This window comes from Schistocerca nitens, chromosome 10, assembly GCF_023898315.1.
Source record: "Schistocerca nitens isolate TAMUIC-IGC-003100 chromosome 10, iqSchNite1.1, whole genome shotgun sequence".
In the NCBI taxonomy this organism is placed as follows: Eukaryota; Metazoa; Arthropoda; class Insecta; order Orthoptera; family Acrididae; genus Schistocerca; species Schistocerca nitens.
This window is the reverse complement of record NC_064623.1, coordinates 14314430-14334363: the sequence shown is the minus strand read 5'-3', so window position 1 is coordinate 14334363 and position 19934 is coordinate 14314430. Positions and strand designations below refer to the sequence as shown.

Genomic DNA, 19934 nt, shown 5'->3' with positions numbered 1-19934 from the left:
GAAGTCTACTAGTATCAAACGAAGTCTTAATTTCTGGAAGAAATTTCAGAGAACGTACAACTGGAGCACAGCATTGCATTGTAGTGAAACATGGACTATGGAAAAACTAGAACAGAAGAGAATCAAACAATTTGAGATGTGGTGCTACAGAAGAAAATTAGTTGGACTGGTAAGGTAAATAAAGAGGAGATTCTCAGCAAGATTGGCGAGCAAAGGAATGCATGAAAACCACTGACAAGAAGAAGGGATGAGATGATAGGACACTTATTAACATGTTGAGGAATAACTTCCATGCGACTAGAGGGAGCTATAGAGGTAAAAACTGTAGAGGGAGACAGATATTGGAATATGTACAGCAAATAATGGAAGAAGTTGGTTGCAAGTGTCATACCATGTGATGGCAGGATTTGTCTTTTCCACTCATTTCAAAATAAAAGAAAATAATGAACACTGCACAACACAAAGTATTCGCTAACAGATACCGCGCAGCTGCTTGCATAGGTTGGCAGAGTCATAAAGGAGGTAACTCGAGCCCGATCTTGACAGATATCTGATGCAACCACAGTTCAAAACATCCCCCACCCAAAATTACATTACAATTTCTACCTTTGCTCTCTTTACATGGGGGCTTCCAAAATTGGATTTCGTAAATCAATTTCCAAATTCCGATTCTGGTTGGTCATGTAACCCTCCAATATTGATTTTGGTAATGCGGTTTTAGCTGCCAGGTTTCAATTTTCAAAACCAATTTTTGTTTGCACATAAATGCACAACCATTTTTGAAACATGCTTGGGTTGTCATGTTACATCTTTATCTTGTTGCTAAAAAATTTCAGCTATTAAGGACAGAATGACGTTTTGTAGACTGAAAGAAAAGCAGAAATGTTAGACTGAGTGCAAAGCTGTCTACAACTAAAATTAATTGAAGGAAATCAACCATTGTGCTGATTACATCGTAAACTGGAACAGCTGATTTCCAGATGCAATATTTGACCAGTGTATCAAAACTGCTTCAGTCCTTAACATGTAAACACAACAGTGAAACATCTCTGTTGATCGTGAATGGAACAGGGAAGGGGGGATCAGATAGTGGTACAATAAGTACCCTCCGCCACACACCGTAAGGTGGCTCGCGGAGTATAGATGTAGATGTAGATCCAATGTGGATATGAGACAGCAGCCAGTCAAATATTTACCAAGGAAAATTGCCAAACAACCATTCCTTTTGAGAAGTTATTTTATTTAGACAATAAAAAGAAGTATACATGTACTGTATATCAAGGTATACCACAGCTGACTGTACAGACAATGAAGCATAATAACAAAAGTCCTTAAAACCTGTTGTTGTTTTGTGGTCTTCAGTCCGAAGACTGGTTTGATGCAGCTCTCCATGCTACTCTTTCCTGTGCTTGCCTTTTCACCTCTGAATAAGTATTGAAACTTACATTATTCTGAATCTGCTTGCTGTATTTATTCATCTCCTGGTCTTCCTCTACGATTTTTATTTCCCCACACTTCCCACCAATACTAAATTCCAGTCCCCTGTGACTATTAAATGTTCATCTCCCTTAACCATTTGCATAATTTTTTTTATCTCATCATATATTTCTCGGATCTCTTCATCACCTGCAAAGTTAGTTGGCATATAAACTTGTTCTACTGTGGTGGGTGTGGGCTTTGCGCCTATCTTGGCAACAATAACTGGCTGAAGATGTACAACACTTCAGTAGTGAGTAGCTGGAATTGTTAAGCAACAAAGCACTGGCATATGGCACAGAGGTTAGATGGTGCAGAAGCTTCTGGTGCGGTCTAAGAATTGTGAATGACGAAGAATGAACTGATAGACCCTCTGTGTGAAGAACTGGGAGTCGCAAAAGAAGCAACGGCCCTGGTGCCCAAAGACGAGTGAACCACAATCGAGGCAGTACAGGAAAAACTGAAAACCAGCCAATGAGCAGTTTTCAATGTTACGCACGACATTTCGCACTCGAAAAGGGTCACTGCCCACTGGTTCCTTTTGCTATTCTCCCCTGTTCAAAAAGCCCACCAATGTGAGGCAGCAACAGAATGTCACAGATGTCAGGCTAATCCAGACGAGTTCCTTAGCCACTGAAGTACCATAGATGAGTGGTATGTGCACCACTGTGATTCCAAGATAAAGGAGCGCAGCAAGTGGTGGAAATATTAGACTGGTGCATAAGTTTGTAGCATTTTTGTTTTGCATGTTGGCATGCCAGTTGCTGTGGGTTTAATTATTTAAAGATTGTCATTTGTAGTTCCTCACTACTGTTTGAGTTTACATACTGTCGTTCTGTCATTTGGAGGTAGTGAGTGGAGCTGTAGACACTAACAAATGGAGTGCCAGGAGGAGAAGTTGGAACATTTTCGACATACTCTTCTCTCTGAATTTGACAGAAGGGTGACAGCTGTGAAGTAGGGTTGAAATACCTGTGCCAGAGCACAGCAAGAAAATGGTTTTCCCGTTTTAGGGAGGGCTGTTTTTACATTAGTGACTCTCTACTTTCAGAAAGGCCTTCGGGTTTGATGAAGATCGTTTTACTGCATTAATCCTCAATGGTCCACATCAGTGTACTCGAGAAGTTGCAAACATAATGAACTGTGATCATTATACCATCATCATCTGCATGCAATGGGGACAGTTCTAAAATCGGGTGTATGGGTATCACATGTTCTAAGCCAAAATTACAAAACTCAGTGGGTGGGCATATATGCAACTCTACTTGCTTGTCATCAATTGGTCCGTGAACAAACCTGGCCATTCCTACCCTGTATCGCTGCTTGTGACAAGAAATAGTGTCCTTATGCTAATGTAAGGAGAAGAAAGGAATGTTTGAGTCCAAACAAAGCAGCAACTTCCCATGCAAAGACCTGCACGCATCCACTAAAGATAATGTTATGTCCCTGGGGGAACAGTGATGGTGTAGTGTACTATGAATTGTTTCTGGCCAGGAAGGCTGCATTAAGTGAGGCTACTTCAAGGTAATGTCCGCCTGCATGCTGATAGACTGGGGGGGGGGGGGGGGTGCAAAAAAAAAGAAAACAGTACAGGAATGACAAGGTTTTCACCTTTTCCACACTCTAATGAACAACCTTCATGGAACTTCCTTTCCAGATGAAAATGCGCTCTGAACATGGTTCGACTAGTTCTTCGTTTAAAATCCACACAATTTCTAGTCATGGAATTGAAAAGTTACTCCAACGTTGGTGGAATGTTTAAATAGTGAAGGAGAATATACAACTGATGACTAAAGTCTATCTTATGTCTGCTTGTGTCTGTATATGTGTGGATAGATATGTGTGTGTGTGCGAGTGTATACCCGTCCTTTTTTCCCCCTAAGGTAAGTCTTTCCGCTCCCGGGATTGGAATGACTCCTTACCCTCTCCCTTAAAACCCACTTCCTTTCGTCTTTCCCTCTCCTTCCCTCTTTCCTGATGAGGCAACAGTTTGTTGCGAAAGCTTGACTTTTGTGTGTATGTATGTGTCTGTTTGTATTTCTATCGACCTGCCAGCGCTTTCGTATGGTAAGTCACATCATCTTTGTTTTTAAATATATTAATCCAATATCTCAGATTCACCAGCACCATAAAAGGTGAAGGAAGACCTGACCACCATCTATCAAAGTGAAGCAGACTGTGTTTTTGGTCTGTCACGGTGTAGCAAAGTGAAATGTGTGTATGGCAGTTTTGATCAGCTGGTGTGTACAAATGATCAGCTGGTGTGTACAAATGTTTTTATTTGACACCACTTCAGCGACTTGCGTGTCGATCATGGGGAGGACTCACTCCCCCCCCCCTCCCTCCCTCCCCCCCCTAACAAACACACAGTCCAGAGCAAAGAAAATCCTTGACCCAGCCAGGAATTGAATCTCGGCCACTGAGACCAAGAGATGGCAACATTCAGCACAAGACCACGAGCTGCTGACTGCCGCTATGCAGTGCTAACAGTTTATGGTTGTAAGCGACAAACTGACATGAGAGCATAGTAATGAAATTTCTGACAAGAAATGTATTGCCGTCCTCAGATCTATACAAGTGGGCAGTGGTATTACCTCAGCACTCTGCCACATGACGACTATACAATATGTATAAAAAAGGTGAGGCATTACTACTACATACCAGATGTTCTATCATAAAGTGTGTGCAACTTCTGAGTATGCATGGCATGAATGAGAGAGACATACCACATCTTGATGCTTCGCGGTATAAAGCCGTGTTGGCTGCCACATCTGGCTGCTTTGTAGCATTATGTGATGTAACTACCACTGCCAGATTTTATTGGTCTCAGGATGGCAATACTGTCAAAACTAGTAATCCAGTAATTATGTTAACATAGCAATCTTGGCAAATAAACTGGTTTTCAATAAAAGAAATGATCCATTGTTGGGAAAAATGTGCCATGTTAAAGTTTTGTGATCATAGTTTAATTTTTCGAGGTCAGTCTCAAAACTTTAAAACTACCCCTCACATATCACACAAGAGGGACAACAGACAAAGGAAAAAACAGCAAAGAAAAAAGTTGTGTGGTTGCAATATTCACTGAAGTGCATGCAAGAGCCATCTGGGGCCATATGATCCCACCACTTTGAGTCATAACAAGCAAGGGCCTAAGGCAAGCATGAAGAATTCAATTTCTACAATGATATTTGAGTTAACAGAAAGTAAAAGAAAGGGGGGGGGGGAGTAGGGAGGGAGACAAAATATAAGTTCCCAAGTTTTTTATATGAAGGCACCCACTCTCCATGCACATTTTTTATAATTTATGAAACAGCTATACTTACCGCGGCCTCAGCCAGTTTAAGGTCTTCGGGATTGACTTCACTTCAAGGAGCGGTTGTTCTTTCTGTACAATGGTCAAATTGTATTTGGAAACAAAATAATCTTCATAGGATGAGACATCTGGAGAGGGAAATGGTGTTTGAGGTGACATGTCCTCACACACTTTTGTTACAATATACAACTGCAAAATAGAAAAAAATGTGCATAAATAAAACCATTATATGAAAATATCTCAACATAAAAGCTTCTCTGCTTTGATATATAAGTAAAAGACTGCACAAGGGAGTCAATGTGTAGAAACTTTCTCATACAAATCATACCCTGTAACTGCTACAAACTAATACTGCAAACTCAACTGGTAACCATATCTCATTTCCGAAACAATATTTCCCAATGCAGATCAAGTAGACAGTTCTCCATGCTGTCCACACAGTTACTGACTGAGGGAAGAAATATTTACTGTGACAAGGAAAATGTATGTACAACTACAGTTTCCATCTGGTGCCAGATTAGTCATCAATAAACTTGTGATTAAGTGGCTGAAGAAAAAAAAAAAAACAAGCTGCAAATAAGTTACACTGGTAGTCAAGCACAATGAAGCTACCTGTGGACGAGTTTCCCCATTCAAGAATTATTGATGAAACAATGGTAGTTCCGCATTCTTTAAATATCCATGAGAAATGACTATACAAAGAAGCATAGTGCAGACATATTAAATGAGGTATTACATGTAAAAATTCCATCTAGGACTGTTTAAGGCAATATTTGTACACTGAGGTGACAAAAGTCATGGGAAACCTCCTAATATCATATCAGACCACCTCCTGCCAGGCACAGTGCAGCAACTCGACATGGCAACGACTCAACTAGTCGTTGGAAGTCCCCTGAAGAAATACTGAGCCATGTTGCCTCTATTGCCATCCATAATTAAGAATATTGCCGGTGCAGAATTTTGTCCACAAACTGACCTATCAATTGCGTCCCAAAATGTTTGACTGGATTCATGTCGCACAAGCCGGGTGGCCAAATCATTCACTCAAATTAGCCAGAATGTTCTTCAAACCGATTGTGAGCGATTGTGGCCCAGTGACTTGGCACACTGTCATCCATAAAAATTTCATCACGAAGTCCATAAATGGCTGCAAATGGTCTCTAAGTAGCTGAACATAACCATTTCCAGTCAACGAACAACTTAGTTGAATGAGAGGACCCAGACCATTCCATATAAACACAGCCCACACCATTATGGAGCTACCAGCAGATTGCACAGTGTCTTGTTGACAACCTGGGTCCATGGCTCCATAGGGTCTGCACCACACTCTAACCCTACTACCAGCTCTTATCAACTGAAGTTGGGTCTGATCTGACCAGGCCACGGTTTTCCAATCATCTAGGGTTAAACCAATACGGTCACCCCAGAGAGGAGCTGCAGGCGATGTCGTGCTGTTAGCAAAGGCACTCACATCAGTCGTCTACTGCCGTAGCCCATTATCACCACACTGTCCTGACGGATACGTTCGTTGTACGTCCCACATTGATTACTTCGGTTATTTCATGCAGTGTTGATTCTCTGTTAGCTCTGACAACTCTACACAAATGACACAGTTCTCGGTCACTAAGTGAAGGCCATCAGCCATTGTGTTGTCTGTGGTGAGCGGTAACGCCTGAAATTTGGTACTCTCGGCACACTCTTGACACTGTGGATCACTGAATATTTAATTCCCTAACAGTTTCTGAAATGGAATGTCCCACGGATCTATCTCCAACCACCATTTTGCATTCAAAGTACAGGGTGTCCAGAAAAGGGCTCCCTGATTTCAAAATTAAATATCTCGAAAACAAAGATCGATAGAGGAATGCAGTAAACGGCATGTTTATTGTGAAAGCTGTAAGAAGTTTATACAGCAGTTTGAAATAATAGTTACAAAAGCTGCTAACAGATGGCGCTGTACGCTGTACAGCTCATATCAGCATACATAAATGAAATAATCTTATGAAAACAATCTTTGCAAACAATCACATCACAATGTTTTCAAAATGTTCACCATTCGCACTACAGAGGTGGCGCAAACGAAGAATGAAATTCGCCATCACATTTTGTAGTGTCTCAACCGAAATGGATTCACATGCCACGGAGATCGCCGATTCCAGCTCGTCCAGCGTGGCAGGATGCTTCGGGTAGACCGTGTCTTTCACTGTGGTCCACAAAAAAATGTCACAGGGAGTCAAATCCCGCGATTATGGAGGCCAATCCATGCCTGCACCAGTAAATTTGGGATATTCCAGAGCAATGACTCGATTCCCGAAGTACTCCTCAAGAAAGCGAAACACTTGTTCGGTCCGATGTGGTCGTGCTCCATCTTGCATAAACCATTCAGTACCTGGTCGATCCTCTAACGCTTGCTGTGTGGCGACAAATTGTTCCAAAATTGCAACGTAACGTGCACCAGTGACCGTTTCTCGAATGAGAAAAGGGCCAATAATGCCTCTGCTGCATACTGCAGCCCACACAGTAACTTTAGGAGAATACAGGGGTTTCGCTTCACACCAATATGGCTTTTCAGAACCCCAAAATCGCCAGTTCTGCTTATTCACGTATCCATTCAGCTGGAAGTGTGCATCATCTGTAAATCAGATGCACCCAACATCAAATCCTTCACTATCAATCATTGTGAGCATCTGATTAGCAAAGGCAACCCTCTGTTGCACAGCTCGTACGGGTATGGCCTGGTGCGTTTGAATTTTGAATGGAAACATGTGTAGGCTCTTTCTCAGTATTTTCTGCGTGCTGGAACGCTTCAAACCAGTCGCAAATGCAATTCTATGGACGGATGACATTGGATTTCACTGAATAATTCCAGAAACTGTGGCGATATTTTCAGGCGTAACTGCAGTTTGCTTGCGGCCAACATGCCCCACTAGATCATCAGTTACACAACCATCCTCCGATATGAAAGAACAGGTAGAAACAGAAAATTGCTTCAGGTAAAATTGATTAAATAATTTTCGAGGACATAGATATCCCAATGTAAAGTAACATGCAAAAAGTAACTGCATACCAATCCTCCTTTCTTTCTTTTTTTCCATTCTCCCCTTCCCTCCCCCTCCAAGAATGTAATTCCAGAAGGCTATTTACATAAATTTTACCTAAAGCAATTTTCTGTTTCTGCTGCTTCTCTCATTTGGAAAATACTAAGATAACTTTTTCCATTTCTTGATACTCACAGGTATTACAAATTACGTACATTTAACATTAAATAGCATTATAGTAAGTTAGTAGACACTGCAAGCCGTTTACAGTATGACATATATTGACTTTGTTGTGGTTCCATCAACTCAACTGGGTTGACAAGGACAATACACCTATACTGAACTGTTTGCTATTGTGTGTTCCAAATTTCCAAACACTGCCAAGGATTTGTGTAAAATTATTGCCAGGGACTTTAGTGCTGCAGTAAGTTCTTGTTACTATTTGTTTGCTTCCTTATGAGTATAAAATTTATGTCACAATTCCTTCCAAAAGATATGCATCATTCTGAAACTACATAAATGAATAGCTATCCTCTTTTGCATCACTAGAGGACCGTGCTCCCACACCTATTGATGTCAATCTCCTATAATTCAATTTCTGATAACCGTAAATGGCAAACTACAACTAAAACTTGAAGCTTTTCACACAAATTTATTGGCCGACTGACCATAGCATCTCCCTGTTCCTTCAAATGGCTCTGAGCACTATGGGACTTAACATCTGAGGTAATCAGTCCCCTAGAACTTAGAACTACTTAAACCTAACTAACCTAAGGACATCACACACATCCATGCCCGAGGCAGGATTCGAACGTGCGATCGTAGCGGTCACGCAGTTCCAGACTGAAGCGCCTAGAACCGCTTGGCCACAACAGCCGGCTCCCTGTTCCTATCACTGGTTGCAAGTTGTTTTTCTTTGTCATTGATGTTTTACTTAAGATGCTGCTCGGTATAAAAAGATGCAAGAACAGGCAGTTGGCGGAGTTGGTGAAGGCGGAACACCTCGCTCGCGGGGTGGAATCAGAGCTAATTATTTGTAGTATCGCTCCCAGAACCGATCGCGTTCCTCTGGTTTGGAGCCGAGTGGAAGGCTTAAACCAGAGGCTCAGACGATTCTGCGGAGATGTGGGAAATGGGAATTGGAATGTATACCGCAGAGACAGACTGGAGAGTGAAGGGGGAGGCGTGTTTATAGTGATAAGAAGTGCATTAGTATCGAAGGAAATTGACGGAGATCTGAAATGTGAACTAATTTGGGTGAAGGTCACGGTTAAAGCAGGCTCAGACATGGTAATTGGATGTCTCTATAGGCCCCCTGGCTCAGCAGGTGTTGTGGCTCAGAACCTGAAGGATAATTTGGAAAATATTTCGAGTAGATTTCCCCACCACGTTATAGTTCTGGGTGGAGATTTTAATTTGCCAGATATAGACTGGGAGACTCAGTTCATAACGGGTGGCAGGGACAAAGAATCCAGTGAAAATTTTTAATGTGTTTCATCTGAAAACTACCTTGAGCAGTTAAACAGAGAACCGACTCGTGGTGATAACATATTAGATCTTCTGGTGACAAACAGACTCGAACTATTTGAAACAGATAACGCAGAACAGGGAATCAGCAATCTGCATCGATGATTTCAGCCATAAATAGAAATATTAAAACAGGTAGGAAGATTTTTCTGTTTAGCAAAAGTGACAAAAAGCAGATTTCAGAGTACTTGATGGCTCAACACAAAAGTTTTGTCTCAAGGACAGGTGTTCAGGATCAGCGGACAAAGTTCAAAACCATAGTACAATATGCGTTAGATGAGTATGTGCCAAGCTAGATCGTAAGAGATGGAAAAGAGCCACCATGGTACAACAACCGAGTTAGAAAACTGCTGCGGAAGCAAAGGGAACTTCACAGCAAACATAAACATAGCCAAAGCCTTGCAGACAAACAAATATTACGCGAAGCGAAATGCAGTGTGAGGAGGGCTATGCGAGAGGCGGTCAATGAATTTGAAAGTAAAGCTCTATGTACTGACTTGCAGAAAATCCTAAGAAATTTTGGTCTTATGTCAAAGCGGTAGGTGGATCAAAACAAAATGTCCAGACTCTCTGTGACCAAAATGGTACTGAAACAGAGGATGACAAACTAAAGGCTGAAATACTAAATGTCTTTTCCAAAGCTGTTTCACAGAGAAAGACTGCACTGTAGTTCCTTCTCTAGATTGTTGCACAGATGACAAAATGGTAGATATTGAAATAGACGACGGAGGGATAGAGAAACAATTAAAATCGCTCAAAAGAGGAAAGGCCGCTGGACCTGATGGGATACCAGTTCGATTTTACACAGAGTACACGAAGGAATGTGCCCCCCTTCTTGCAGCGGTGTACCGTAGGTCTCTAGAAGAGCGTAGCGTTCCAAAGGATTGGAAAAGAGCACAGGTCATCCCCGTTTTCAAGAAGGGACGTCGAACAGATGTGCAGAACTATAGACCTATATCACTAACATCTATCAGTTGTAGAATTTTGGAACACGTATTATGTTCGAGTATAATGACTTTTCTGGACATTAGAAATCTACTCTGTAGGAATCAGCATGGGTTTTGAAAAAGACGATCGTGTGAAACCCAGCTCGCGCTATTCCTCCACGAGACTCAGAGGGCCATAGACACGGGTTCCCTGGTAGATGCCGTGTTCCTTGACTTCCACAAGGCGTTCGATACAGTTCCCCCCAGTCGCTTAATGAACAAAGTAAGAGCATATGGACTATCAGACCAATTGTGTGATTGGATTGAAGAGTTCCTAGATAACAGAATGCAGCATGTCATTCTCAATGGAGAGAAGTCTTCAAAAGTAAGAGTGATTTCAGGTGTGCCGCAGGGGAGTGTCGTAGGTCCGTTGCTGTTCACAATATACATAAATGACCTTGTGGATGACATCGGAAGTTTACTGAGGCTTTTTGCGGATGATGCTGTGTTATATCGAGAGATTGTGACAATGGAAAATTGTACTGAAATGCAGGAGGATCTGCAGCGAATTGACGCATGGTTCAGGGGATGGCAATTGAATCTCAATGTAGACAAGTGTAATGTGCTGTGAATACATAGAAAGAAGGATCCCTTATCATTTAGCTACAATATGGCAGGTCAGCAACTGGAAGCAGTTAATTCCATAAATTATCTGGGAGTATGCATTAGGAGTGATTTAAAATGGAACGATCATATAAAGTTGATCGTCGGTAAAGCAGATGCCAGACTGAGATTCATTGGAAGAATCCTAAGGAAACGCAATCCGAAAACAAAGTAAGTAGGTTACAGTACACTTGTTCGCCCACAGCTTGAATACTGCTCAGCAGTGAGGGATCCGTATCAGATAGGGTTGATAGAAGAGATAGAGAAGCTCCAATGGAGAGCAGCGCGCTTCGTTACAGGATCATTTAGTAATCGTGAAAGCGTTACGGAGATGATAGATAAACTCCAGTGGAAGACTCTGCAGGAGAGACGCTCAATAGCTCGGTATGGGCTTTTGTTGAAGTTTCGAGAACATACCTTCACCAAGGATTCAAGCGGTATATTGCTCCCTCCTATGAATATCTTGCGAAGAGACCATGAGGATGAAATCAGAGAGATTAGAGCCCACACAGAGGCATACCAACAATCCTTCTTTCCACGAACAATACGAGACTGGAATAGAAGGGAGAACCGATAGAGGTACTCAAGGTACCCTTCGCCACACACCGTCAGGTGGCTTGCGGAGTATGGATGTAGATGTAGATGCAAAGATGCAAGAACTGGGAATTCCCTTGGCTGTTTTAGAACTTGTGAGGCCACAAAAAGATGAGAGAAAACTGTAGGCAGAGAAATGGCTGCGCCAACGGAAGAATTTCACCCATACTTTCTTACTGGAACATATAGGATCTGTCACTGACTGAAATTATTTGAGAATGAATGAGAAATGCTTTTCTGAGCTGCTAAACCTAGTCATGTACCATTGGACAGAAAAGAATACTGGGATGAGAGAAACTGTAAGCTGTCAGGAGGGACTCTCAGCTATGTCAAGGTTTCTAGCTTCTGGCAAAAATTACCACGAGCTCTAATTAACTACACCTATGTATGAATATGCCAAATGATTCCTGAAACCTGTAACATCAACTACATGTCTCTCAGGAAATACATCACAGTAAAGTAAAACAAATTACATTCAAGTAAACTTTAAGGTTTTATTCATCTATGTAGCATAAGAGATACACCCCCCCCCCCCAAAAAAAAAAAAAAAATAAAAAAGTTTAATAAGAAATTCATTTTAAGTCAGAAGCAAACAAAGTGAAAATGACTGTGGCAAACATCATGTAATAAATACAGCAGAAGATATACAATAAATGTAACATTTAGCAACTGCTGGAACTATAAAAAATATTTCAATACTTCACTCCGTTCTACACAGTAGATAGCATGGTGTTTGGCTGAATTTTCTTGAACACATTTTTGAATGAAACCCCTCTACTGCCATGCTCCTTGCATGAGACATCCTAGAAATAATTGCAGCCTATAAAAGTTCTCCAGAAGCTCTTGTCATACAAGTTTCATCCACTTCGCTCTCTGTCATATTAGCTGTATTTGAACAACACTTTTTCCTGCAGGCACTGACAGCTGACGGACTTGTATCGGGTGATTGGCACAACACGGCTCAACTTTTTATGTCACATAGTGAGGGGGAAGGCCATTTGTCGAAGGGAATCTGCCATTTGTCGACGAGAGTCGGTCGATCATCCGACGCGCAGAATCTACTGTCGGTCGCCAAACCCGTGCACAATTTGTTTGTCTATCGGCTGTTAAACCTGTGTATGTTTAGGGACCTTTAAAAATTCAAAAAGATGAAAACAGTAAAATTCAATACTATCAAAGTCTTCAGATTAGCATAAATGTCATGCACTTCACAACGATCAATCACTTAGCTGTTAGAGCCCAATCAGTGCAGTAATACGACATTCACAACTACTCATCATTCCAACAATCAACTTCTCACAGAAAGAATGAATACCTTTTTTGTTGTATATAAAGCTACACCATCAGTTCATGCGATAGCTGCACCATCTTCAATGCAGAGCAATATAACAGGGGATTCACAGCTGAACGTTAACTATCAAAAAGCAGCAAATTAGCACCGATGTTCTGAGCTGCTAATCTTATGATGAATGCCGACTGGCCACAAAGAGTGTGAATACCTGGTGAATAAAGCTATCTAGATCACTTAATGCATTTCTTTTATCTATAATGGTGTTTTGGTTACTGCCATATAATGGTGCTTTAGTTACTGCCATCAGCATGTCAAAACATGTAACTTCTAAAACAGTGTTCAGAGCTAAGTATCAGAAGATCTAGGCCCAAGTAATAAGCATAGGTTTTATTGATAGACACACTCAACGTTGTTTCACAAGTTCTAAGTTACGATCTAGTGATGGCAATAGCCAAAATTCTGTTATAAAGAAAGAAATATAGCAAGCAATCTAGACGACTTCGTGTACAAAATATCCACAATAAATACAGATTCCTTTCAGACATTTATTTCCTTTATTAATAAGTGTGAATATTAGTGTAAAACAAGATTACTAACTAGAGATAATCTTGTGAAATAGCATGTAACATCATCATATGTCATTCTGCAGCCTCAATTGAAAGTAAATTTTATGTATCAGATTGTCACGGAAATATTACCGGTGTCGGTGGCAGCCCACGATACCACGGTGCAACAACAGCATGGTGATAGATACCATAGTCTTCAATAGGAACAGATCGCTGCTCGAGAGATCTGCGAGCAATAGGCTCAATCTTCTTGTAAGTTTCCATCACATTCCAGTCTATATCATATGCTATTTGATCTGAGAAAGCAGAAAAATAAACTTAAGATTACGAATTAATTTTAACACAGAGTAGCCTTAATGCAAGCTACTGAAGTGCATGATACATAAACATCAGTAATTTATTTTTCAAAGGATCATTTTACAATTATATATGACATCAGCTAAATATAAGGAAAATTTCAGTCATACATACATATGTATGAACATACACGTGTTTAATGAGGAGGGGACAAGACAGGCGGTTGACGTAGGATTGTTGTAGGAACCATCTTGAAATTTGCCTGAAGTGGTTTAAGAAAACCACAGAAAACTTAAATCAGGATGTCTGGACGGAGAATGAACCTCCATTGTTCCAAATCTGGAACAAACTGTGTGTATATCAAAGAACATTGTACAACTGGGACCACCTGAACAAGGTAGAGCTGTTGCTAATATCTCATATTCGGGTGGATGGCTTTCCTCTGTCTCGTCATCCTCACTTAGGTTTTCCTAAATCATTTCAAGCAAATGCCAGGAAGCTAGCTTCATCAAATTTATGGCCAACCACCTGTCCTATCCTCATAAGAGCATACTTATATATTCCATACTTGTGTATTCTGTGTGTACGTACACTATGCGATCAAAAATATCCGGACACCCCCAAAAACAAACGTTTTTCGTATTAGGTGCATTGTGCTGCAACCTACTGCCAGGTACTATCCATATCAGCGACCTCGTAGTCATTAGACATCTTGAGAGAGCAGAATGCGGTGCTCCGCGCAACTCACAGACTTCGAACGTTGTCAGGTGACTGGGTGTCACTTGTGTCATACGTCTGTACGCGAGATTTCCACACTCCTAAACATCCCTAGGTCCACTGTTTCCAATGTGATAGTGAAGTGGAAATGTGAAGGGACACCTACAGCACAGAAGTGTACATGCCAACCTTGTCTGTTGACTGACAAGCAATCCAATGGCAGGGTGTGGGTATGATGAATGCCCGGTGAACGTCATCTGCCAGCGCGTGTATCGCCAACAGTACAATTCGGAAGCGGTGGTGTTATGGTGTGGTCGTGTTTTTCATGGAGGGGGCTTGCACCCCTTGTTGTTTTGTGTGGCACTATCACAGCACAGGCCTACATTGATGTTTTAAGCTCCTTCTTGCTTCCCACTGGTGAAGAGCAATTCAGGGATGGCGATTGCATCTTTCAACACGATCGAGCACCTGTTCATAATGTACGGCCTGTGGTGGAGTGGTTACACGGCAATAAATCGCTGTAATGGGCTGGCCTGTACAGAGTCCTGACCTGAAACCTATAGAACACATTTGGGGTGTTTTGGAACGCCGATTTTGCGCCAGGCCTCACCGACCAACATCGATACCTCTTCTCAGTGCAGCACTCCGTAAAGAATGGGCTGCCATTCCCCAAGACACCTTCCAGCACCTGACTGAACGTATGCCTGCAAGAGTAGAAGCTATCATCAAGGCTAAGGGTGGGCCAACACCATACTGAATTCCAGTATTACTCATGGAGGGTGCCACGAACTTTTAAGTCATTTTCAGCCAGGTGTTCGGATACTTTTGATCACATAGTGTATGTATATTTTGAGCAATTTATTTGCACATTATTATTATTATTATTATGACAAACCTTGTATTAGTGCTATGAAAAGGATAGATTGTTACTCACCACCTAGTGAAGATACTGAGTCACAGATAGGCACAACAAAAAGACTGTCACACAAGTAAGCTTCCAGCCTGAAAGGCCTCCATCCAAATTACACAAAACACACACACACACACACACACACACACACACACACACACACGCACGCACGAAACCACTGTCTCTGGTTGCTGAGGTGAGTTTCGGCAGACAGTGGTCATGCGTGTGCAGGTTGCGTTTGCATGAATAAATGAATTTGTGTATGCTGTCTAATTTGGATGAAGGCCTTTTCGGCTGAAAGCTTACTTGTTCAACAGTCTTTTTGTTGTGCCTATCTGCGATTCAGCGTCTCCACAATGTGGTGAGTAGCAATCCATCCTTTTCATAATAGACATAAATCCTATATCACTGAGAGATGATCACTGGATGGATGTTACATAAATAAATAATAAAACTCAGCCTTGTGTTTTTACAAATGCATCACCTCAGTTAGTTGTACATAATGTACAGTTCTTTTATATTTGTATGTCACTGGAGCAAGTAAACTTATCAAAATGGAAAATAATTACACGCCAGTCCCTTCATTGCAACACTACACTATATACTTCCTGCTGACTTTACAATTACCATCATACTGCAATGCCTCAATAACTTCTTCACTGTGCAATGAAAATGCCTCAGCTGGGTCTCGTTCGTGCCGAAATTAATGAATAGTAAGCTTGCTTAGTGTTCGTTGGGTTGGGTTGTTTGGGGGAAGAGACCAAACTGCGAGGTCATCGGTCTTATTGGATTAGGGAAGGATGGGGAAGGAAGTCGACCGTGCCCTTTCAAAGGAACCACCTGGCATTTGCCTGGAGCGATTTAGGGAAATCCCGGAAAACCTAAATCAGGATGGCCGGACGCGGGATTGAACCGTCGTCCTCCCAAATGCGAGTCCAGTGTGCTAACCACTGCGCCACCTCGGTCGGTTTAGTGTTGGTGTGCAGTTATAAGACCTGACAACAGAATGACACCACAGGGCCGCCAGTAGTCTAATGTATGAATGTGTACCATTTGTCACGATTATTTTTGTACATGAATATTGTACCATTATTGTGACTGTTAGTTTTGTTGTTGCTGTGACTGGTGCTGCTCCAGTCAGAGGAAATAGCACATGCTTTGGGCACTGATACCGAAGTCTGAGCAAATTACATGGAAACAAAAGAATTCAGAGTATCAAGATGATAATTTCACAAATATCAGTATACATTGGGACAGTGAAGTTTAATTACTTCATCACAATATCTGTACCTGATGAGATACAGAAACACTACAAACAGGCTTTATCAATGAGTAGCTGTGAAACATGGCACTGCCTGGGTATTTATTTACCGCTGTGTCCAAGGCTTCCTACTTGTGGAATTTATTTACAAAGCTTAATCGTGTAGAGCTGGCCATGCAAAAAGCAACTGACACTAAGGTCCATGCCCACAACATGCAGCGGCTGGCCTTGTGATTTTGTTTACGATCGTGGAATTGTACACATTTAAAGCAAAATGGTAAACTGTTAGGAATAAGTGGGATTCAGGATATAAAAACTTGCTCGCCTGAACCTCTTGCTGTCAAAATTTCCACTTGCACGTTGTTATGTTCGAGAGAACTAACTGTAAGCCTCTGTGAGTGAAGGGTTCTGTGATGTTAGATAATGCATGAAGCTTGAGGTCATGGTTACAGTGTGCCTTTCTTTCAGAAGGAGTTTTCATGAGCAAATTAAAGCCACTGTTCTCGAGCCGCAGCAAGTCTCACCTCATCATCTTCGTGTTCTGGTGTATTCAGAAAACTGAACAGTTTTATAGATGTTTTTATTCATATACAAAACAAAACAAAATGAAACAAGTAGGCTCCACAATCATGAAGCAAACTTAATAAATTAATTTTTCCTATCATAGAATATAAATAAAACCTTTCTATAGAAAGAGCAAAGGAATAAAGTTTTTAACATGAAGCAAAATCAGTAAATCCACATATCCAAGCCAAATGCTCTTTTAGTTTGTATTTATAAAGGTAATACTATCCTGCTTAATTCTTTTAGTGACATAAACTTTCAAAAATACATCTGTCACCAAGTTAAAAACAATTAACAGTGCCATCTGCTGGTTCTTTGGTGTACTACACAGTCATGATTAAACACCCAAACTATTAAGCTCAGTATAAGATTTTAGATGAAACTTTAAATTACTTTTTCCATGATATGACTTTGACAAAATAAAGCCTACATGTTGCCCCGAGCTATGCTAAAGTTACCTGTGAAAACCCCATGAAAATTTGTCTGGTAGTTTTGGAGATTACTGTGTTTAAACAGACAGACAGAACATGTTTACAATTCTATTATTATTATTATTATTATTATTATTATTATGATAGAAAGTACTACATACATACATGTAAAAACAATAGTGGAAATTCCTGGATGGAACAATAAGTAAAATAAGGGAAAGGCAACCACTCACCTGCAGTGGACTGACATGTGGAGCATAGAAACAAGCAAAAGAAAACAATATTCACACTAGCTTTCAAGCTCTTGTTCTGTTTGTAGTAAAATTTCACACACACACACACACACACACACACACACACACACACACACACACACACAAACACAAAACCACACAGACATCCAAACTCACACTCCCATGGCCATGGAGAAATAGTGTTGCTGTGGAAATGACAGTATGCACACACATTTAATATATTCAAAGCAGTCTCGAGTAGAAACAGGAAAGGATATGCCAAGCACAAATCACATATCGGTCATATGACACACCCCCCGCCCCCTCTCTTCTATCTGCTTCCCAATACGCAGTTCACATGACATAACCTGTGAAAGCAACCCTACACACAGATCGATTTTTCTTGTAGATGAGGTAAGGCCCAAGTTACATTGTACTGATGTGGTACTGTGTACCGACTTATATTGCTAAATGGAGCAAATGCAGAATGATGGGGATTATCTACCCTGGCTTTGTTCTTTTCCTACTCCAAACTGCATATACATGTAAGAATCGTTTGTTCATGAAGTCTCATCACAATGTTTACGTGTCTCCGCAGATCATGGCACTCTCACAAAATGATCCAATCTATATGCAAATAACTTTTTAAATTCTCCTTCTTAAAAGACATAAACAATTTCAGCGTATTACTTGCAAAACACACACACACACACACACACACACACACACACACACAAGTGCCTTGTGTGTATGAGAACTGTCCTGTTGAAAAATGGTATCACGACGTCCGAGACATACTATCGTGCTCTCAGAGATCCCTCAATCCCTCCTAGTCGTGGCTTTATGGCTCCCCACACTGCGCCACCAGGCCTAACGGCACTGTGCCTCTCCACCAAAATGTCGGAAGAACGGGACCTCTCCCCAGATCGCCGCCATACTATCAGACGACGGTTACCCTGGATACTGCAGAACCACCATTTGTCACTGAACACAATGCAGTGCCATTCATCAGCAGTTTGTATTCTGGCAGCCTACATGTGGGACAGTAATTCCCCGGTCCAACTGCAACTTTACACGGTGTGTACGTGTACAAAGTTACAGTGGCATCTGACAATGTCTTCTGAACGATTCACTTTTTTTATTTTATTTCCTCAAACAGTGTAGATACTGCGTCAGCTATTACTACTGTAAATGAAGCTATATGCTAGCTTCTAGTCTGTCAGAAGGGGCTTATGAAAACTATTCCAAATGTGTGTACATACTCAAGTTTAAGTGAACAGTTTTTGTGGACACAAGTAAACAGTCAAAAGGTTCAAATACACGTGAGCCCTGATAGGTGACAAGTTTACATTGCATTAGCCTATTCCGACCACTTCGACACTCAACTTTAACACATTTTTCAAATGTTCTTAAAAAAAGTATGTTGTTCCACTTAAACAACTACATCTGCTTTGAATTCTACTGACGAGCCAGAACATTATGACCACCAACCTACTAGTTATAAAATCCATCCAGGTGATAGAAGTGTCACCTGGTGAGGAATGGCTGCTGGTCAGACACAAATACAGTGCACGTAGCTTCAGTGAGTGTGCTGTCCGTGCACAGAATGGGGAAGGAGCGTGATCTATTCGAGTTCGACCGAGGGTAGATTACGGTGGCTCGGACGCTCGGCACAAACATTTCGGAGACTCCGAGACTTGGGTGTTTGAGGAGTGCTGTGGTGACTGTCTTCAACACACGGCTAAAACAAAATGAAACCACGTCCAGATGTTGTGGGGTTGGGTGGCCACCTTTCATTACAGATGTCAGACACTGTAGGCTGGGCAGACTGGTAAAACAGTGCAGGCGGCAAACTGTAGCGGAAGTAACATCACACTTTAGTGCTGGGCAGAGTACAAGTATGTCTGAGCACACAGTGCACTGAACAATGAGCTTCCACAGCTGACAACCCATGCACGTGCCAATGTTAAGACCAGGACATGGCACTTAACCACCGGCACTGGATGTTGGCACAGTGGCAGAGCACTGCACAGTCTTATTAATCCCGATGTGATCTTCACGATGTCAATGGGAGGGCGTGGGTCTGTCGTCTTCCGGGGGAACTGCTCCTCGACTACTGTACTGCAG

General features: G+C 41.5%; 1 protein-coding gene across 3 annotated transcripts in view; it reads right to left on the bottom strand.

The window, feature by feature from the left end:
• The window catches only part of LOC126210275 (endoribonuclease Dicer-like), a 334521-nt gene that overhangs the window by 83348 nt on the left and 231239 nt on the right, over positions 1-19934 (bottom strand). For all 3 annotated transcript variants that reach the window (XM_049939469.1, XM_049939471.1, XM_049939470.1), the window contains 2 exons: positions 13527-13690; positions 4800-4978 (listed from right to left, as the gene is read on the bottom strand). In XM_049939469.1, coding sequence (XP_049795426.1) covers positions 4800-4978; positions 13527-13690 — 343 coding nt within the window. The remainder of the gene's footprint in view (positions 1-4799; positions 4979-13526; positions 13691-19934) is intronic.